Source organism: Ceratotherium simum, chromosome 2 (assembly GCF_057802395.1).
Source record: "Ceratotherium simum simum isolate JZ-2026a chromosome 2, ASM5780239v1, whole genome shotgun sequence".
NCBI lineage: Eukaryota > Metazoa > Chordata > Mammalia > Perissodactyla > Rhinocerotidae > Ceratotherium > Ceratotherium simum.
This window is the reverse complement of record NC_141901.1, coordinates 1615475-1637614: the sequence shown is the minus strand read 5'-3', so window position 1 is coordinate 1637614 and position 22140 is coordinate 1615475. Positions and strand designations below refer to the sequence as shown.

General features: G+C 54.9%; 1 protein-coding gene across 6 annotated transcripts in view; it reads right to left on the bottom strand.

Moving 5' to 3' along the window:
- NFASC (neurofascin) overlaps positions 1-22140 on the bottom strand; it is a 181040-nt gene that overhangs the window by 19397 nt on the left and 139503 nt on the right. For 4 of the 6 annotated variants that reach the window (XM_087437014.1, XM_087437003.1, XM_087437009.1 and 1 more), the window contains 4 exons: positions 21338-21408; positions 19749-19971; positions 14484-14606; positions 13215-13388 (listed from right to left, as the gene is read on the bottom strand). In XM_087437014.1, coding sequence (XP_087293140.1) covers positions 13215-13388; positions 14484-14606; positions 19749-19971; positions 21338-21408 — 591 coding nt within the window. Of the gene's footprint in view, positions 1-1116; positions 1284-4842; positions 5072-10505; positions 10521-13214; positions 13389-14483; positions 14607-15768; positions 15974-17606; positions 17723-19748; positions 19972-21337; positions 21409-22140 lie in introns of all 6 variants that reach the window. The other 2 variants (XM_087437031.1, XM_087437025.1) reach the window with 2 other exon arrangements.

The following is a 22140-nucleotide window of genomic DNA, read 5'->3' as shown; positions in this document are numbered from 1 at the left end:
AATGCTGACTCTCCTACACGACGGCCCCCAGCTCAGGACACTGTCCCTCTCCCAAGGTTTTCTTTCCTCACCACAGTCTTAGCACTAAACATATCACAACCTACTTGCTTACGCTCTCAGCGTGTCAGCTGCCAGCCGACGCTCTTGTTATCCTGGAGAGGGGCAGAGAGCCGGTCAGTACCCCTCATGGTAACTGGAGGAGCCCGCTTCTCGGCTCTCACTCCTGGTGTCATCTTTCCTTTCTCAGCACGCGGGGAAGTCACCGCATCAGGGCAAATGAGTGCCTGTGTGTCAGGGGTGTAGTGTGAATGGTGCTGGGGGGAAGCTGGAAAAGTATGGACCAAACTAGGGATGTGGAGTCTGTGGATGGGGAATCCCCCTCCAACCACAGAGAGCTGAGAGCTGGCTTTGTTCTTTCCTCAGAGCTGGTCGAGTGGCTAGCCCAGGGGGAACTCCCAGCGGGTTAGCTGGCTTAATTGCTTAGAGCACATGACAAAGAGGCCTTGTGGTGGGTGTGACCCTCAGGAGCAGGGGCCTGCACTCAGAGAAGGCAGATAGCCTGACCACACTCTCCAGTCTGACAAATCTATACTCTTGGTCCTAAGATCCAGTAGGGTGAACAGCTCAGCTCAAGCTGCCATCTCTGATTAATGACCCTGGTCTGTCTCTGACTGTGGGCCACTAGCGTCCCTCTGTGAGCAAAACACAGTTGTACCCCAACTCTGAACTGGCCCAGCCTGTCTAGTGGAGACCCCAGGAAACATGGATTCTGAGTTAAGGAGATCCACTCAGAAGGGGGATTGGGCTCATTTGGGGGCTATTCAGAAGTCTCATCCTGGGCAGGAAGTGGATGGAAGGCCCCACTAACCAGGCCCTCCCCAGCACACAAAGCCCTAGACCGTCACTAATGGCTTCAGAAGCCCCTTCCTTTTCCTTGAACCTGCTCCTCCCACCTCACCCCTGCCTGAGCACGGATCGATTTCATTAAGCTGTAATTAGGCCAGGCTAAGAGGCCTCTCCCAGCCTGAGGGAGTTGACAGGATTGCTTTAATGGCATCTACGCTACCCGCCGCAGCTGCCACCGCCGCCACCACCACCCCGCACAGCAATGCTTACTGTCGATGTACTCAACCACAAAGTCAGTTCCCGGCCCGAAATTGTGCTTCCAGGTGATGTTGGCCCATTTACTGTTGGGGAGCACCGTGACGTTCCATATGGACTGCTCGTCAGGGGCTGGCGGGCGGGTTAGAAGAGGAGTTAGTGGTGAGGAGGGAGGCAGTGCCAGACGGACACACGGATGGACGGACGGACGGACGGACACACACACACACACGGGCAGCTAGGAAAGGGTAGAGCCAGAGGTGGCTGTGCATAGGGCCCGACAGAGCTCCAAGCTGCAGCCTTGGTGGCCAGGCTAGAGGTCGCCATCCAGGTGTGAGCAAGTGCGGTCAGGGGGAGCTGTATGTGAGCGAGAGCTGGAAACCGTCTGTGTGCCACACAGCTGGGGCTGGAATGAGAGTGGGTTTCAGTGCATGCCACCGATGGCTTTCACCTGGGCTTACTCCCTTTTTAGATCCCTTGTCATGGATTTGAACGCTGCGGTGAAAGGGGCCAGGAAAAGGCCCCGGCTAGGAGTGAAAGGGGCCAGGAAAAAGCCCCGGCTAGGATGCAAAGGGGGAGAGGGAGAGATGTGCCAGCCTCTTTCCCTTCAGCTACAGATGCTCTACAGGCAGGAGAGAGGTCTCTTTAAAAGCCACTCGAGAGTCAGGGTGAGATTTGCAGGAAGGACAGGACCAAACATGGGAGAGCCTTAGTGGACTCCTGAAACTGGAGAACGGTAACTGAGACGGGTGACTCTGGTCTGAGGAGCCCCTGGGGTCATTCTTGGTCACCAAGATTCTGGATTATGTGGAAAATGGCCTCAGCTTGTCTAAGGGGGCTTGGGGCCTAGAACGCCAGGGTCTCAAGTAGAGACAGTATGAACCCTTCGTCTCCCTCTCATGGGCCAGGTGGGACCAAGAGAAGATAACTCCTTCTTGACACCCAACCCTCAGTGGTCTGGACACCAGAAAAATCCTGTTCTGTTGGCTTCCCAGCACTACCATCTTTGAGGCTTGATCTCCGTGCAGCACAGAAGACATTAATTATCTCGTTCCTATGAGCTGGGAGCCACTTTATCAAAGCCATCGTGCCGTCTGAAACCATAGCCTGTGGACAGGAGAATGGCTCTAATCTTCAAACGTAATCATTTTTCACGAGTCCCAGCAGTCTGATTACCCCATTTCCCAGCAAAGATTTAATAGTGGAGTACTAGCATGAAGCCTTGTATTTCAAAGACTTTACAAGTGTGGCTCCTGTATATTTTATTAGCATGCAAGGAGGCACTGTCACCAACTCACTTGTCAAAAATAAATGAATAGAGTACACTGGCAATGCATTTATTCATTATCTATTTGACATGTGATTGAGTCTGCAGGGCTGGAGAAGTGATAAAAGATCTCCTGGTCTTCACTTCAAAGTGCGTTCTCGACTACAACCACAACCGTGTCAGTTGCCAGGTGCCCCAGATGAATACAATTCATGTTAGGTGCAGGGCCAAGAAAGAGATTGGACTGATGGCGCCATAGGGCGTTCTCCATGGGGAGGGCAGAAGGTAGCTTCTTTACTTATCTGCCGCATGTTTCCATTGTACTGGTTGCTTTAAATCACCCCCACGCCCAGCTCCTTGGAATCTCATGGCTCTTGCTAGTGGGAATGAATTAAGATTGGTCATGATTTGGGGACTTGAGTTTCTTTTTCCTCAGCTCTGGGCCCTGGAAATAGCCAGAGAATTTAGGTTTAAACAGTTTGACCAGCAATACAATACTGACCCAAATCTGACTGTCTTAAAGGTAACAGAGACTGCGGCACTGTTAGGCAAGGCCAGGCCGTGGGAAACCAAATGACTTAGAGGCGGGAGACAGAGGAAGGCACTGCCATCGAGAGACCAAGAGAGCGGCCACTGAAGAACTGAACAGTTCAAAGAGGAGAACTAAGAAGGAGAGCTATCAACTACTCTAAAACAAAGAGGGCAAGAGAAGGGAAGCATGGATTGTTCTGCTGCTTCCTGGAATGTGAGAATTAGGGAGTATTCCTTGAAATCTGAGACAAGCTAAGGACAAATAAAAAGTCCCATTTCATCCTGAAAAAAGTAAACTTAGGAAAAGTTTTGTCCTAAGATGTAAGGCATGATAAAGATGAGAATTGACTTTAAAATCTAGGACAGCAGAGCCATTCTGGTATGTCAAGGGAAGAGAGGATGTTGAGGGGTGTCCCCAAGCTCTAAGGACAAGACCAGGGGCATGGCCAGTCTCCACAGCACCTCAGGCACAGTTAGAGGGCGGGTGTGACAGTCCGGGGGACTAGTCCTATGTGGCACCAAGGCCCACCTCTCCAGAGGGCAAGTAACTCCGCTGGGAGCAAGAGCCACTGCCCTCCTGCATTCTCGTGCGCCCGTCTCTCCTGTAACCTCAAAGCAGTAAGACGGGCCACGGAGCCCTGCTGTAACGCACAAGACGCCTCAAGGCGGCCCCCAAGAACGCCGTCAACACTCTGCGGGTGGCAGCTTCTAGCAGCCCGGCGGGTGTCTCCTCAGCCAACTTTCTCCTGAGTGCATCTTGTAAATTCTAGACATTGCATTTTTAAAGCACATCAGCGTTTCCAGGACCAAGGAGCACAGGGTCAGCTCCACATCACCTGTCTCCCTACAGCTCACATGGCTCCATGGAACGGAATTAAAGGACATGCTCGCGCCCACATTAAGCCTCCATCCTCATTCAGGTGCTGAGAGAAGTGGGGCGGGGTGGGGGAGAGTGAGGCCTCGGAAGGTGGAGGGACTCGCCCAGGAAACAGACAGGGCCCACAATTCTACAGCTGCTTGAGGAGGGTTCTGGGTGCTTCCCGCCAGCCCTGCTGGCTGCATCATGCCGATTTTACAGCTGGCCTGTGGATTCCGCAAGCTAGAGGCCCTCCCCTCCCCGGTAATAAAAGACTGTTTGAGGCTCGCTTCTCAGAAGTATCACTGGATTCCCAAGGGCTCTCCTCATGCTGGAAGAACAGAGCTTCCTGGCCTGGCTGCAGGATGCAGAAACAGCACATTTTCCGGGTTCAGCAGGCCAGCCCAGGGTTGATTCTTACAAGGTCCCCTAGAAAGGCTGCGACTCCCCTCCATGTGTGCATCTGGGGGCACAGGGAGTAGGAGTGGGCAGAGCAACAAGCACCTTCCGGCAGTACGGGACTCCCGGAGGACTCCCTGGCGATACAGTTTCCTGGAAGCTCTGACTTTTTAAAGTCTGTAAGTGTGCCTTGGAGGGAGAGGGGGCAAGGGAGGAGCAGGGTTCTAGGAAGGAGCATGGTCAGCCAATCCCCACTCCTCAGCCCTCTATGCTGCAAGGCTGGATGCGACATGGTCGGGGCAGAAAGCCTTCTCGGCTGGTGTCCAGCGTCAGGCCCTTTCCTTCCCCATCTCTCCCACTTCCGGAGCGCTCAGCCCTGAGCCGCCTGCTCGGCATGTTGCTGGAGGCAGCCCTACCATCCGGGACCTGGGGGCCCTGCCTGAGGAGTGGGGACCTCTGCTCAAGAACAGGGATCTGAGGCTAGGAGGAGGGGTATAGAGTGGAGAACCACCAAGGAGTGGGGCGGGGGTGCTCCGTGCCTCCAGGCTGCCAGACTGAGAATCCAGTCATGCGTGTTTCCACAGCAGAATCAAAGGGAGGCGTTGGCCGGCACCATCCCAGATGCCCCCTCCTATCTGGGGAAGCCTGCGGGTGGGGGGACGGGGAGCGTGGACAACGGGCAGTACCGGATTCGTGTATCTTAGTCCCGGTGGTGGTGGGAGGACTCTCCGTGGTGGTGGTGGTGGCGGCAGTGGCTGTAGCAGCTGTGGCGACGGTGGTGGTGGCGATGGTGGTAGGTGCGACAGTTGGGATGATGGGGCCTGTTGTGGCTTCGGTGGCGGCAGCAGTGGCAGTAGCATCGGTACTGCTCACAGCGCCCGTCGCACCCACCGTAGTCGGGGGCAACGTGGGAGGAGCTGAGAGGGAAATTAAAACAGCCGAGTCTGGTTGGTTTGGCTGCCCCCAGCCTGGACACACGGCCCCGCGTGCAAGGCAGGCAGCCCGGTGAAGACACGGCGCTTAGTAATCAGAAGGCTCCCCAAGCGTCACGGACCCAGTCGGATGGATCACAGCGCGAGACAACACAGCCACAGCAGCGGAAGAGAATGAAGCCCCGTGTGTTTCATTTTCTTCTCACAGGCTCACAGCACCCAGCATGCAGCCAGCCAAGGGCGAGGATGAGGATGGGAACTGCTCAGACCCCAGGGACAGCAAGGAGGCCCAGGCCACGCAGCACCACTTGGATCCAGCCCTGGAGCCCTGGCCTTGGAAGTGGGCAGCGGGCGGGCCCTGTCCTGCAGGAGCACCAGGAAGCCTGCTACTCCCAACCATCCGCTCCAAAATTACCCTCTCTCGTGCCTGCTTGGGTTCCACCACCCACACCCAGCGGCCACACTGCGGGCGGGCCTCCCTGCCTCCACTGCCCACCCTCTCCCCAGGTTCTCAGCTCCTCTTGTCTATTCCCCTGCCTCTCCTCCCTTCTCTTCTGCCCAGTGATGGTCCTTCCTGCAACTTCCCCATCCACCCTGACTTGTAGTGACCGCCTTTCTCTCTAGGACATTTGGGGTCCCGGCACCCCAAGTTTTTTCCCTTTGCCTTCGAATGTGGGAAAGGCACACTGATGGAATCGCAGCACGGCCTGTGCTCAGTACCACCTGATCTTCCCAGCCCACAGGAGACGCAGAAATCCCAGGATGCGAGTGAGATACACACTTGGGCTTCTCTTTTGCATAAATCTTCAGGGAGGGTCAAATCTGTGCCAACTCTCACGTCCTCATCTCCCATCCAAAGCCACCCTTTGACATCAGTGAGCCTAGGGGACAGTCTATATATGTGACAACGTTTCCATAGGCCCTCCTTCCTTGTATAGAAGGATCATGGAAGTTAACAAAGGGCTGTCCTATTACTCTTGAGCGCCAATATTGCTAGAGCTGAGGGTGTAAGAAGAATGATAGGGCAAATGAGAGAGCGAGCGAGGCGCCTGTCCTTGCACTCCATCTCCTGCGGTCTGATCACGGTCCACTTGCTGGTGTTGATGCTAATGGGGCATCAGGCTGGGATGTTAAGACATAAGTAGGCAACTTAATTCCCAAAGGATATCGACATCCCACCCTATCTCAAATCTCCAGAAGCTCAGGAAAATAATATCCCCACCCCTCAGGAGGAGGCCAGGGCAGGGAGGAAGCCACAGAGAGAACTGCCAGAAAGCTTTTCTCAGGGAAGAATTAAGAGATCCTAAGCCTTCTCAACAAGAGCCTGACCAACAAAAGCCCTTTCATTCCCCTGGGCCTCCAATATTACAAGTCCCCCACAGAGAAGGAGGGACAGTCCCTGGGATCCCAGTCGCCTCCCTGTTTGTAAGATCAAAGGTGTTGTTGGGCCCTGAGGGTGACACACAGAAGGCACACTGGGCAGCTGGCTGTGCCCCACGCATTCCAGAGATTCCTGAGCAAGGTCAAAGCAGACAGGGCTTATTCCCCAGACCCCGGTCCACGCACAGGAAGGTGTAGGGGTGTGGGGTGGGAACAACTCTCCCTCTCATAGTCAGCATTCAAGGATGTGTTTCAGCCCAAGGCGGCCCCAGGCCTGGAATGTAAACTCAGTGCCGTGAAAGCTCAGTACGAGGGAATCGCCCATTCCACCCACCAACACAGGCAGGCGCACACGTGCACACACGCAGCAAGGCCTGAGTGTATTTTCTAATAATTTCTGGCAAATGCAGTGTTCACAGGCCCCCTTTTGCTATGACTATTTAAAAGGCATCATCAAAAAACACTCCCTTTTAACTTAAATCATCCCCTCTGTGTAGTGCACAGACCTGGCTTCCCTTCCTACACGCACAGGGGTGTTACATTTCCCAGGCCCCTCGAATCAATGTCAATTTTCCCCAAACCTATACACACTCTCACATGCCCCTTGGTCCTCATACAAACAGAGATACACACACTCACACTTACACAGGGCCCACAGCCAGACTCACACACGCTTCCCTGGGCATTCCAGTGAGCAGCCCTAGAACCAGAGATGCTGAGAGGGGCTAGGTTAGAGCGAGTCTCTGCCTGGGCCCTGCTGGTCAGAGCCAAGAATGAGAAATGACTTTGAGGATGCTTCCACACAGTCTTGCCCCTCCCTCTGACGGTCCCTTCTGCCAAGCGAGACAGGAAGGAAGCCTTTCTTTCCGCTGATGGCTACCTGGGTGCCCTTCCTCTGGCTCAACGGCAACAGTCTCAGGGTCTTAGTGAGAGGGCACAGAGGGGAGTGAGAGAAAGGAGTCACTTCCCTGGCGTCCTCCCAGAGGGTGCCCATCATTGGAATCACTGTGGAGGATACAACCTTAGCTGGCTGAGGTCACGGCTGGGGGGTCAATATTCTCTCTGGCTCTCATTAGCTGTGAATATTGTCCCTCGGCTGGACACGCCAAGAGAGACAGGGAGGGAGAGGCAAAAAGGCAAGGCTCTGAGGGAAGGGACAGAGGAGTCGGGTGAGCGAGTAGTTAGAGGCTCGTACAGGTAGCAGGGGAAGGCAGGTTCTCCACGGGACAGTGTCCAGTGCTCAGGTCAAAGGGGACTCTGGGTGATTTCATCCCCAGGCGTGGGGTTGGGGTAGCAGATAGAAGGAGAATAAGGCCCAGAAGTGGGCTTATAAACAGAGTGGCCCACAGGCCGGACAGACACATTGCTGGGCTAGGATCTCATCTCCAGCCACAGCAGGAACTATGGGCTGGAGAGGCACCTTGGTCAGTGCTCGGTGGAGACCACTGGCCTAGCAACCAAGAATCAGGGGCTCCAGGGTGGGCCTGGAGCTGGAAGCACAGTGTCAACCTAATGGGACACTGGAAGGGACTCCAGCTGCGGCCGAGGGTTTCCCACCAGGGTTCCCGGGAGTGCCACATAGCAGATGGAGAAATGAGGAGAGAGAAGACATGTCTCGTATTCATCTTTCTGACCCCAGAACCTGCCATGGAGCTGCCCACCAACCATTTGCAGATCTGAGCTGAGTCAAAGACAAGCACAGCAGTTTCCAGACATTCCAAGGTAGAAGTTCAGTCCAAAATGTTCACATGGCACATGGACTACCCTGGCCAAATCACAGATGGGCAGCAATCCTGAGACTGTAGCTCCAGGTGCACGGGAGAGATTATCTTCACTGGGTGAGATATGAACAGATCAGTTTGGGGAAAACCTGCCCAGGTTTGGAGAGGATAAGAGGGAAGGGAGCAGTGGGCCGGACACCAGGCCCACATCAAAAATGTGGGGGCGCGGGCTGGTGGTGTAGCGGTTAAGTGCGCATGCTCCGCTTTGGCGGCCCGGGGTTCGCAGGCTCGGATCCCGGGCGTGCACCGACACACAGCTTGTCAAGCCATGCTGTGGTGGCGTCCCACATGAAATAGAAGAAGATGGACAGATGTTAGCCCAGGGCCAATCTTCCTCAGTAAAAAAGAGGAGGATTGGCAACAGATGTTAGCTCAGGGCTGATCTTCCTCACACACAAGAAAAAAAAAATGTGGAACCTGGGCTCCATCACACGGACCTGCAGGTTGTGCAGAAGGTTCTCATGCACTAAAGCTAAGAACAGCTGATGTTAGCAGCACATTTCATTTCTCAAGAAGTGCAATGTGCCTCCACCACGTCATGTGGAAGCTGGCGCCTAGGACACACATTTGATTGATGGACAGAGACCTTGAGCTCATTCTGCATACCATGATGAGCTTGGGTCTTTTCTAAGTGGCAAATAGGAAGTGGGGTGTTTGGAATTAGACCCATCCCTCTTGCAAATGCCACTCATGAGAGGCACAGCACAGATTGGCATGGATACCCACCAAGCAAGGCAGACTCCCTGCCACCAGACCCACCTGCCTTGGGTCCCAGGGTGCCAGAATAGGGGAGGTGGACCGGGAGCTACTTTACTGATGAGCTTCTAGCAGATTCTCTTGGTGCACTTCCTGTGTCTCCCTTTCTGTCCTCACTAAGCCTGAGTAGGCTACCCTGAGCAACTGCCATCACAGTCCCAGAAGAGACCCTTAGGCAACTTGAATCAGGAAATCAGGGTAACTGTCAGAGGGCAAGGATGGCTTTATCCCCAGTCCCCAGGCCCAGGCCACCTCTCTGCCTCACATCCCAGCAGAGGTGCTCAGACCCTGTGGGGAGGCACTGGGCCAGCCAGCCTGGGTTACTGGGGGCGGGATGGAGAGGACTGGGGCGGGAAGGGTGATGGCGGCACACTACCCACCGATCTGGCTGGAAGAGCAAATGCACACTGAATGAAGCAGGGTGGCAACACAAACAGAGTCAACCTAAAATGCGGGTGGGGACAGATGAGCGAAGGTGGGGAGGAAACGAAACTGGCCAGGGCATCCTCTTCATAAGGCAACCCTCAGACTCCTCACTGGCTTCTCCGTTCTCCCCGCTGCCTAGAGCTCAAGGAGGCTCTGTGACCCCTTGTCCCATGGCCTTTGAGCTGCGGGGGCAAGCCTTGTTCTCAAGGCTCCTCTTCACAGGAGGGCAGGGGAAGGAACCCTGCGGTCCCCTGCCTAGTTTCTCCAGCTTGAAGACAGGCCTTCTCTGACGCTCCTCAAACCCACATCACGAGGACTGGAGAGGAGGACCTTGGTTAGCAGGTCATCTCCTAAGCCAGGACCTGCCTGCCCAACTCCTCACTTCTGCTGTGCATCTACCTCCAGACCCCCAGGGTGGAGACTGTTCTTAAAGCTGAAGACTCTGAGAAGCTGGGTTTCAGCTCATGGCACCACTGAGACTTCAGGTCCTGGAGCACCTGGCCCTACCCAAGGACGTGTTCACTCGTTCTCACTGGCCAGAACCCACGGCAGATGGCAGAGCCGGTGCCGGGCCCCATGCAGCATGCAAGGCCAGCATGCACCACGTGCTCACCCACAGGTCTCCCTTTCAGGGGATGGCAGCCCGACCAGCAGACAGGAGCCAGCTGCCCCTATTCGCAGTGCAGCATTCCTTCTAGGGGCACGGATAGCCACCAAAGGCTGTGGACCCTCTCTCTGTGCCTGAGATGTCGAGCCTAGGCAAGGGCCCAGGTGGTTCAGGGGAAGTAACCACTCGGCTCCAGAGAAGAGGTCTGGAACCCGGTGTGTGGGGCTCCTTCTGAGCCACCCTCCCCTCAGTAGGGACAGACAGCAAGAGAAAGGAGGAGAATGTGTTTCCTCTCCCCTGGTCCCATCCTCCACACACATGCTCCTTGACAGCCTGGCTTCCCAGCCGCTGAAAGGGTGAGCCTGGAGCATGCTTTCCTCTGAGCCTCTCCCTCCTTCGCCCTGGCTGGGCGGGGTTCCACCTGCGTTGCCCCAGGCCACGCCCATTACCTCCGAGGCTGGTACGGTACCTGCGGTTGGAGTAGCTTCAGAACACAGCGCCCAAGAGAGCAGAGAGAGGGAGGAAGGACACGAGAGGGAAGAGAAAAGAGAGCACAGGTGAAACCACAGGACGAGCAAGCAGAGAAGGTTCTGGCTCAGACCCGACCCAGACAGTGTAGCCAGGTGCTGGCCACTGCCCCGAGGATGCCAACCAGTGTCCCGGGCTCATGTTCAGCTCCATAGGGTCTGGTATGTTCCTACAGAAAACTTCCCACCTGGATCTTGGAGACATTTCTAATACACTCTGATTCCACCTCTGCTCAAGGCCTGCCACGTAAGAGGTGGCTGCAGGGACAGCCCACCAAGAGTGCTACGTTCCCAGGTCTTTCCCCAAGGACGTGTCCTTCCCTGGCTGGGCTGATCTCCAGGAAGAGGCTGAGTGACCCTCCATGAGGCCAGGGATTGAGGGCATCAGGTGTAGGTGGTATAGGAGAACACTAACCCCAGTCGAAAGGAGGGTTCCTGTATCTTTGGGGAAGGCATTGACTGGTGTGGGGATGGATGGGATGGGGAGCTCATTTGCTTGAACCCTGCCCACATCATCTCAGCTGGGGGAGGCTGGAGCTGTGATGGACGGGAGCCCCGAGGCCCCTGTCCTCATGGCCTACTGCCTCCACTTCTTTCCCCCTAGTTGTACTTTATGAAATAAGAAACCCAGTGTAGACTGACAGCCCTAAAAAGAATTCCTGAATTTGCTGCAAATCCCTGGGTTGAGAAGAAAGTCTTTGTCCCCTTGTTCCCGAGGACTGCAGAATTTTCCCTGTGGTGGTCACTGGGTTGGCCAACGGGGCTTTGTTTACCTGGTCTGTACTGGGTGGAGATGGGGAGGGAGAAGGGGCTCTCTTTATGTATCTCCTTATAGAATTAAGTAATCGAGAAAGTGCACCACCCCCGTCTTGGCCAGGTCTTCGGTAACAAGCATCTATCAGCCACTTACCCAAGGTCCCCCAGCCCTAATACACTGTGCCCAGGGGGGCGGAAGGGCACACTGAGGAGGAGCTTATTGCATGGCTCCTGGTTTACAGGACCAGAAAGGACTGTCAGTCTTTCTCCAGCTTCTGCCTGGCTCCTCTCCCTCTGCCTCAGTGCTGGCCTGCTGGCCAGGGAGGCAGGGCTGCTGATGGAGCTGAACTGGGAGCCCGGGGTAAGGCAGCAGAGGCAGCAGGGCCTGCAGCCCCAGCGAAGGAAGCGCTGATGCTCTCCTGGGTTGGGGAGGTCTGATCCGAGCCCAGGTCAGGCCCCCAGACCTCAGCCTTTTGGGGAAAGCACTAGAACACAATAATCTGTTGTCAGCTTGTCAGCTTCAAGAATCCCTACTCAGATCAGCTCTTCTTTGAAGTCTTGCCTTGCAGAATTAATCCCCCTCCTCTGCACAATCTCTACCCTTTCCCCGTCTAAACATGACATTTCTCAAGTTGAATTGCAATTAGACATTCTTTTTTTTTTTTTTTGTGAGGAAGACTAGCCCTGAGCTAACATCCGATGCCAATCCTCCCCTTTTTTCTTGAGGAAGAGTGGCCCTGAGCTAACATCCGTGCTCATCTTCCTCTACTTTATATGGGACGCCGCCACAGCATGGCTTGACAAGTGGTGCGTCAGTGCGCGCCCGGGATCCGAACCTGTGAACCCTGCGCCACCGAAGCGGAGCCCGCGCACTTAACCGCTTGCACCACCGGGCTGGCCCCCAATTAGACATTCTTGTGGCTGTCTTCCCTTCTGCCCTCTGTGAGCTTTACCTCTATATCAGTTGTTTTCACAGCGTTGTTTGGCACTCATGTTGTGGGCGCTCAAGGAATAGCTGTTGAATAGACCACTGTACCTCTGGAGAGGCAGAGCCCCGCCCCCCCCCCTTTCATACAGGATCTGCCAAAATTGAGGCTCTATAGCCTTGTATCCCTGAGCCGTACTGGAAGCCAGCACAGGTGCAGTGGGCCTGGCGCGCCCTCTAGTGGAGTTCTCAGGCAGGTGCAGCGCCCGTCGGGGGTGCTATGCAGCCAGAAGATGCCAGGACCCAGGAGATGAACTCACTTGCTCCTCATGAAGCTGGTTTGGCAAATGGCTGTTTCTTAACTCCCCTTCCTCTCCGCAGCCTGACAACTCACCCAATTCAGGCTGCAATTGGACTGGCTGTAGAGGGACTACAGCCATTGCTCTACTCGTGATCCGGGCAAGTAGCTTCAATCAAGGCTGTTCCCCACCTCCCTTTCTTGGCCCCACGCACCCTTGGGGAAAGAAGGGGCATCCTCATGGGGCACTCAGAATAACATCGCTGCCTCCCTCCATAGGCGAACACTTGCACGATTCTTTGGAGTTCATTAGCACATTTACTTCCAACACGCTTTCCCTCATCTCCTCCTCCCCACTGTGGGCTCATGCTCTCTTCCTTACCCCCCCACTAGAAGGAAAGATGATAGATGTGAAGTTGCTGAGCAAGTCAAGGCAAAGGGGGAACCCAAGTCCGACTGCAACAGTCTAAGATCTGAGTTTCCCAGATACATGGCCAGCACCTACCTCTTGGCATATTTGATCGGTTCTCGCCTCTCGAGGGCCTGAGGACCTGCAGCCTCATCGCCTCTCCATCCAGGGAGGCTGGCAGCCAGAAGGCCGGTCGGTGTGCTTCTCTAGGCATCTGAATGAGCGGGGACCCTTCACCCCCGAGGCTGTCGCCACGCACCTACCTTCATTCGGGGGTGCTGGTGACTCCTCTGTGACAGCTTCCCCAGAGCCCACCTGCGTCCTGGCACTGAGGGTAAAGCGGTAGCGCGACACGGGGTCTGCTCTCTGCACCATGAACTTGGTCTGATTGGGAGAGAAGTTTTCCACTATCTGCTTTCCTACTTTGGTTCCATTAACTGGGGAGAGATAGGTAAGTGGAATTGAACTTTAGCAACGCAGACCACGATGGATTATATAATCTGCAGCTGGAAGGAGAAAACCTTCCCAACACTGCTGAAGAGGGAACTTGTGGGACCGGCCATGACCTTACAGACTGGGGGATGGGAGACAGGCTCACAGGCGGAGTGCTGGGCAAGAACTGTGTCCTGGCTCTGGTGACACACCAGGGCTAACACTCTTCCACTGATCTCATTCTCTCTAACTCACTGCCAAGTTATGTGGCCGATTCTGATAGATTCAGTTTATAACCCCCAACCCTTTTCAGTAAGGACAAAACTTCTGAGTTCCTTTCTTCCTTTCCAACAGATCCAGGGCAAAACCACTAGAGTTTTCGATTGTTAATGCCTCCCTTATGAAAGGCCTATTCAATGTACCTCCAAGGGGAAGGTCAGGTCCAGAGATGATTCAGAACAGCATACAAGCACACAGTTGGCTATTAAAATCCTTAACAACACAACACCTGGCCCTTTGAGCTTCCCAAAGAGGTACATCACCTACTTCAGAGGGCTTCAAGTTTTTCAAATGTAATGACACCTCTGTCCACGCATGGTGATGCAAGCTCTTAAGGTGAGGTCTTCCCAACCCGGCTCCCGATCGAGTCCCTTCACGTTCCTCGGCAGCTCCACATGCAGCTGCCTTACCATAAATGGCACCCTATTAAGGTGTCCCCGGATGTTGTGTGGATTCCTGCTCATGCACTGTCCACCCCATTGGACGGAAGCTCCGTCAGGTGAGGAACTCTCTCTCCTAGGCTTATAGGTATTGGAGACGGCGAGATCCCTGAGGGCCAGGCTGTCTCCCTCACCAGACTGGAAGTTCCCTTTGTTTCACCCGGCTGACTTGAAGCTCCTGCAGGAGGAGCTGTGTCAGGAGAGCAGGGACTGGGTCTCACCTGCCTCCCCAGTCCCAGCGGGAACTTTCTCCATGGCCCCTCCCTCCCTCCACACAGCCCCTCTGCCTCCAGAGGTTTTCTACCTCGATTCCTTAGGAAAGTGATGAGAATGAGGGTTCTGGTTCCCAGATTGTCTAAGAGAAGGAGGGGCAGAACGTACAGGCCACATATTTGAGGGTATATCCAGTCAGGATCCCATTGGGGTGTTCCGGATGGTCCCATTCCAGGTTGATGGTCTCCAGGTTGGGCTGCCGGACTCGGAATCGCCTGGGGGCGCTGGGTACTTGAGGAAGGAGGAGAGCACAGGGAGATGCGGGGTGGGAGGGGCGGGCAGGGCGAGGAAAACACAAAAACAAAGCACAAGTATGAAGGCGTTGACCTCCGGAAACCCCACGCTGGGTCGCTGCTAAGCCAGAACCCGGAGGACTGCGTGGTGGCCAGAGCCCCTCGCTGTCCAGGATGGCATTTCCCCTAGGTCGGGACAAGGGCGGCTCAGATTCTGTCTCAATGGGGAAGCAGTCAGTCAAGTTTTCCTTTAGTAATGACCCTGGATGCAGCACTCATTAGGCTCTGATCCTCAAAGACACCTCCAAGTTGGGCAGAGTGGTCCCAGGCAGGGACGGACTATGCCTGAGACTGCGGAGGCTTCGTGCAAAGACTGTAGTTCCCAGGCCTCTGAGTGAGAATGCTGGGTTCAGAGGGGAGGAGAAAGAAACCCAAGATGGAACACGTGGGCAGGGTGCCCAGGGCGTGCGTGATGTGGAGAGGCTAATGATGAAAACCAAACCAGGGAGGATGGAAAGACAGGAACAGAGAAAACATGAGGGGAGAGCAGAGGAGAGGAGGAGGAGGAGGAAAATGGGGAAGATCGTAGTTAAGAAGGGAGGGAGGAGAAGCAGAAGAGGGCCAAGCAAATGCCAAGCCGATGAAGGAGAACTGGCGACAGCAGATGCGCGCTGGGGACTGGGCTGGTGTCCGCCTCCCGACCAGGCGGACTGTAAACCTGCAGCAGGCAGGGCGCCTCTGCAGGGCCACCCCACCTCAGGCCGACATCTCAGTGAGAGTCTGGACTACGGTGGCGAGAGAACGCTGAAGGTCCTGGGCGCTGGTCAACAAACCAGATGCCTCTAGGTGGTCAGGGTGACTGTGCTTCAGCCTCAGGTGTGGGGGCAGCCGAGGCCCCCGCAGTGCCCATGGGGGTCCGTCTGCACAGCCCGCCTGGAATTATGTCAGCAGACCGCGCAGGTCTTCTCTTGAGAGACAACCTCCTGTCAGGGCAGGCCACCTCGGTGCTGGAATGTGCTGTGGGAATGGCGGGAGCTCCTTGAGGTCACGCAGAGGTCAACTGGTGCTGTCCGTGCCAAGCCACGCTGGGGCTGCTCCAGGGCCCCCTGGATTGCTACCCTTGTCCTGCCCCACCCTGAAGAGCTGCAGGTCAGACCTACCTCCTTCCGGGGTGGTGAACTCCTTGGTTTCACTGCGAGGCCCATCGCCTCTCCCATTGACCACAACCATCTCCAGCTTGTAGTTACTGTAGGGGAAGAGGCGGGGCACCACACCACGAAGGCGGTCACCAGGGAAGCTGGCTTGCTGTCTCTTCTGAGACACCCACAAGTTCTTCAGCAAGCTGCTCTCCCTCCAGTAGTAGGCCTTCAGGACAGAGGCAGGCCGGTGAGGGGACGGTCAGGCACAGCTGGGTTAGTTATTAGTGGTGGCGGTAGTGACCGGTCTTCCCTTTGCTTGCCACAGGCTCCAAATCCCAAATGACCTCATCAGTCCCACTCAGGGCTGAGGGAGTGGCCTGAGAGTCCCCTTCCATTAGCCACTAGTTAGTAGGAGTTGGTGCCAAACAAGAAATAGGGTTTTTGGTTTCAATCAGTTTCTGAGCCATGTCACCCCTCTGGGGAATAGGCAAGTTGGCGAAACTCACAGCTGAGCTGCTCCATCATGACACTTATTTCCAAGCTGGGGAGCAAGTTGCTCAGGGAGTCCATGCCAGAACCACAAATATGAGCCAAGGGTCCAGGCATGGAAAGCTCTGCTCTGTGCTCAAAGATCGTGTCACCTTGAGCTGGGTTAGCATGGTTTAGATTGGCAGCAGGCAGGAGTTGAAAAGTAGCGGGTTACCCCCAGAAGTCTGAATATGAGAAAGGGTTGATTTAATCCTTCAAAGTCAAATGATGTCTTTTAGTATTGTTTGAAGACCTTTAGGAATGGGACAGTGACATGTCCAAGTCAGTGGGACGCCAGGCTGTGGAGTGGCAAGAGCTTGGATGGGACGGAATGGCCTATGGAAGGTGGCAGTGGCCCAGGTACAGTGGAGAGACTTTGCGACACGAGGTCTGATTAGCAGTGGGTAAGACGCCCCAGGGCAGCTTGCCACATCAGTGTCACTCGGGCCCCCGAGGGCAAGGTAAGGAGGAAGTCCAGACTTAGGAGGGGGACCCAATGGGAGCCTTAGTCAGAAAACTCTCCAGGCAAGTAGGTTAAGGTGCAGCCAAGTGTTGGGGAAGTTTTTTCAAGCGTGTACAGCATCTTGCCTTCACCTCCTCTTATCAAATTCATCTCCCAAGAAGACACTGACCCCTCCATTCTGCCCCTCATTGTCCATCAGCCAACTCTCAATGACTTCTAAGTCACAGAACCTGCATTTTTTAAACAGAGCTAATCACAGGGAGAGCCTTGCATACCCTGGGCCTCTCCCCCTTTCCCCACCTCGGCTCACCCTGTCAGAGGAAAGACAGAAACTGCTCACAGGCAGAAAAGACCAGGAGGAGCGAGGGCCCTGACAACGCACACGCTGGATAGTCCGGAGTTGGCTGTGACAACAGGGAAGGCACCTGCGCCCTTTTAGTGGCTCTGCCTGTTAGTTGGGGCTTCATGAAATCAGACTAGGGGAGCAAGCAGCCCAGCGGGGCCATGAGGAGAGGGGAGGGGTGTAGCTCAGCGGTGCCTCAACACTGCTTCTGAAGACGCACGTGTGTCCACTCACACACGTATGACAAACACAGCGTGCTGTGCAACATCAGCCCAAACCCACCACCCTCACGCGGTTTTCTGCAGAGCATCTCTCGGCAGATCTGTTACAGGACACGTCTGAGTATACGTATCTGTTCTGGGTAAGCTTTTGAGCAGCTAACCCTAGACATCATCTTCTTGAACCAACTCTGCCTCCAATCACTGACCCTAGGACCCCTTCCACATATTTATGGCCCGCGTCTGCTACCCCCGGCCCTGGTTAGCGAGCTGGTGGTTAGGTTGGGCCGGGAGCTGGCTTCCTCACTCGGTACTCTCTGAGCTGGCCCTGGACCGTGTCGGAGTAGACGCGGTTCCACTGGAGGCTGATGGCTGTGCTGTTCAGGACTCGGATCTTAACGTCAGTGGGTGCAGCCCTGGGATCTGCAATGTGTTGGGACAGAGAGCTGATTATGTGGGCAGGGCTGGCCCCTGGACTCTAGGGTCCCCTCGGACTTGCTCTCTGCTGATCTGTACCTCCACCCCACTCTGCCCAGGTGGGGAAAGGGTGCTCCATGAGGGCAGGGGCCCTGCCTCCTCCGTCAGACTGTAGTTGGAGGAGTCGAGAAGGCTCAGGACAAAAAGATGGCAGTCCAGGTGGGAGGATCTGCCTACAGGTTTACAGGGCAATTATTTGCTACCCTCATTGCCAGGTAGCCTCCATTTGCCCCTCCATCCCATTCTCCACCCCTCCCCACCCTGCTCCGTGTCCCGGGAGGCTGCCCTCTCTGGACTGTGTCAGCTCAGCTCCCCTGTTCTCAGGCTTCTAGACAGGCTTGCCCAACAGGAGGTGCCAAAAAGGAGACCCCAGGGCGGGAGGAGAGGGAGGGAGGGTATCTATTCCCCTGGCTGCCTCTTGACGGGGCTGCAGGTTGACAGCGTGGCATTCTTCTCCCGAGGGCCACAGCTCCCGTGGGGGGGCCTCACTGGCTGTGTGGTGACTCACCCGTCCCCTGCCTCTTCAAGGCTCAGAGCGGTATAATGGCATCCTGCTGTGGCTAGCCCTCTAGGTGGTGCACTATACCTTGCTTTTTTCCCTCTCACCCTCTCCTCACATTAGAAATAGTCCCCTTTGAGTGGCATCCTTTTCCTGCCAGGGCCCTACAGGAAACATTACCCACAGACTGAAGATGTCCCAACCTAGTTCAGGCAGGGATCTGATCCTGTGACTACCTGGAAACGGAGGACTACTCTCTCCCCCATAACTTATTCTCGCCCCCCCCTTTTCCACTCTGCTGCAAAAGCAGTTCTGCCCCACTCCCTCTAACCCCTCAGAGCACAGACCGTAGGGGTAGATGGATGCAATGGAAACTGTGTCCCCACAAAGTCCACGACTAGACGCTGTCCCTTCCACACTTACCATCCAGTCCCCACCGGTCTCCTGTCCGCAAGTGTCTGCCACCACGGAGATGAGGAGTGAGGATGGACAGAGAAGCTGCTGATCCCCTCTGCTTATCTCCCGAGTGGGTCCCATCCATAATCACCTCCAGGAAAGTGGGACTCAGGGCCCACCCCGCTGCTTACCATCTCACTGTTATGACCACGAGCAGCCCTACTGCTGACCCCAACGCTGCCATGCGGCTCCGCTCCTCCCTTCCTCCTGGTCACCCCATCCACCTACGTGATCTCTTTTTAGGTCAGACCCAGACCCACCAGCGCATGGATCACCCCCACCAGGAGGGGCTCCACTGACCCCCCTGCTTTGCTCAGCAGCCTGCTGGCTGGATGTGCTGGGGACAGAGCCACCAGGCACACACTTCCACAGATATGCCCAGAATCTTGTTGATCTGCCCAGTGCCAGCCTCCAAAGAACTGCTCTTTTTATGCTCAATTCCAAGGGCTAAGGCAACACTGAGAATGCTGGCAGGTGGCTGGTCTGGATCCTTCCAGTCTGGGGCTCTGCAGACCTTCTCCATCCCTCAAGGCTTCTCCTGGGGAGCCCAGGGAGGAGTCTGGCGTGTGGCACCCCCCTTCCTGTAGAGGAGTCTAATTATGGCTCTTTGGGATGGACAGTCCTGAAGCCTTTGTCGGTGCTAGCGAGGCTTGGCAGTGAGGAAGATCAGAAGGCCCGGGCTCTATTTTCAAGCCTGATATTGACAATTGTGTAATACTGGCGAGGGTTTTCCCTTGCAGGGCCTCAGTTTCACATCCATAAAGTGAGAATATCGGCTAGGTGATGACACCCGGTAATCCTAACTAGCGGTCAGATGATAACATGTCTGCCCCTGACGTTATCAGGGGCCCATCTGCTCTAGGTCACTGTGGGGGATTTCTCTTTCCTGGGAACTGCTGTCCTCCCAGGATGTTCTTGGAAGTCCCAGAACCCACCCTGAGGTTCCTGGTCTGTGAGGGTGGCCTTCTGCAGCCCAGCCATGAGGGTCCTGGGTTGGGGATGGGGGAGGGTACTCACAATCTTCTCCGGAGTAACCGATGACAGTGTCTGGCTCAGGGCCCTTCCCAAAGTCATTTTCAGCCTGGACTCGGATCTCATAGGGCACGTAGACAGGGGTCTGCCCCACCACGTAGCGGGAGCCCCACACGGTGACGTTGTTCCAGCTCTCGCGAGTCTCTCTCCGCCGCCACTTGACGATGTAGCGCAGGTTGGGGCCGAAGGCGGAGGTGGCATTCATGGGCTGAGCAGGGAGACACGGACGGCAGGGCTGGAGGGAGGGCAGGCGAGGAGCCCAAGCCCCACAGCCTGCACTCTCTTTCCGTGCCGGGCTCTCCTCCCCAATCCGCCCGACGCTGGCCAGCCCCCTTGCAGAGTTGGGGGACAACTCTGAGTTGTCCCTCGCTGAGCCCCCAGAAGCCCAGAATCCTATGAACTCCGCAGCATGCAGGTCTTCTGTGACAAAGGCTTCACCCAAGAGCTGCTCACTTTGACTCCTGGAGCCACCCACATCTGCAAGCGTGCAGGGAGCAAAAGCTGTATCTTTGACAAGACTCTCTCCTATGAGTGAGCAACAAGCAAACAAAATATGGACAGTAATACAATATTCTCCACGTTGGAAAGGGATGCGTTTTGGTTTAGCCACTGCATGCCTCCTGCCAATGAACTCAAGATTCCAGAACTGATTTCAGTCCTATCAAATCCATGTATGTCTGTCCCGTCCTTCCTAAGAGGTCAGAGCTAAGAGTGAGTGTAACTCTGTTCTTTTTTCCCTAAGGGCCGGGTCCAGGAAACAGTCCTGTTTCCTCCTGGAGCCTGCAATACGGAGCCACAGACCAAGAACCGGCCCTTGCATGGTCCCAAAGATGAGTCCCCGCATCTTGAGTCTAGGCTCAGCCCAGTTGCCAAGGCTGTGAGACCAGGCCCTCGGCAAGATGGAGACGGTGATGATTCCAAATACCGTCTTCTTCCGGCTTCCATCACTCGTGGGAACGACGCAGAAAGGCGAATATTTCAGTGGCTGAATTTGCATCTCTTAGACTTAGAAGTGGTTTTAAAAAGTCATTTCGAGGTGACGTATCCCAATTTTGGTTTGGAAAATGTAGTCAGTGAGCCAGGAAGACGACGGGATTTTTTCAATCCTGGCCTAAATGGTATTTTGAGTGATCTGGTCCATTCCTGGACTTAGGGAAGGTCCACACTGAAAAATGTCTCCACTGCTGGTCTCTCCAACAATCTCCAGTGAAAGGACCCTGGGCCACACGGAAGCTCAGTACTGGTGTCCAGGCTCACTCTTTCCTGGAGTCTAACCTAAATCACTCCTTCTTTAAAGAAGTCCATTTTGTTTTGCTGGCACTGTCTGATTTTGCCAGGCTGGCAGTCTATGTCCCTTGGTCACCTTTCCTCCTGTCTCCTGCCTTAAATCTTGCTCTTGGACATGCTCCTGTTTGGTTTCTGGGTGCCCAACACAGAGAAAAGTGGCCACCAAGCCAGCCAGGTAGTCTGAGCCACCCTGTGGCCTTGGGGTCTGAGGAGTGAAAGGGCGGGGGCTCCCAGGGGCACCTGCCAGGTGAGCAGGCCCATCAAGGGGGGCTGGGAGGGACTCTTACCGTCCACGTGATCTCCATATTGTTCTTTCTGGTCCCCTCTCCCTTCACGTCAGCGGGATTGGACTCAGGGGCTGGAACCCAAATGGATGCAAAGTTCAAGTTCAATTTCTGCCTTTCCAGGGCACAGTAAGAAACCTCTCTCCCTCCCACCCAACTGGTCCCTTCTACACTCCATCTTTTATCAGCATCTCTCTACACACTCTGTCCCACAGGCAACTGAACTTGCTCTGCCTTTTTCTCATCTGTATGATGTGCCTTCCTAGCTAAGGTTTAAGCCCTGAAAGCAGGGCTAATTCCTTTTGAATTTTAATCCCTTACCAGACAGCATTTATCATAAGGCTTTCCACACTTTAGCTGATCAATATACCCAACTCAGTGTGGAGTATCCCCCTTGGGGATTATCCACTAAATATGTTTAATACTAGACTGGTTTATCTCTGGAATTTAACATTTCCAGGGAGCATCACCACCTGCAACGAGCTGGTATGATTTCAGAAATCTAAACATTACCCAAGTGTGTTAGGAAAGGAAATCTGATATAACACCAGATTATATATTTCTACTACAAATCTTTGCCATAGCTCTTCCCTTTAAAGCAGATCATCAAGAATTACTAACAATATTAGTAATAATAAAAATGACAGCATTTACTGTGTGCTTACTATATGCCAGGCATCACGGTTAAGTATTGAATTGCATTTTCAAACATCATCCTCACAATAGCCCCATGATGGTGGTGGTGGTGTTATTCTCTGTTTCACAGATGAGGAAGCCAAGCCTTGGAGAGGTTAAGTCGCTTGTTC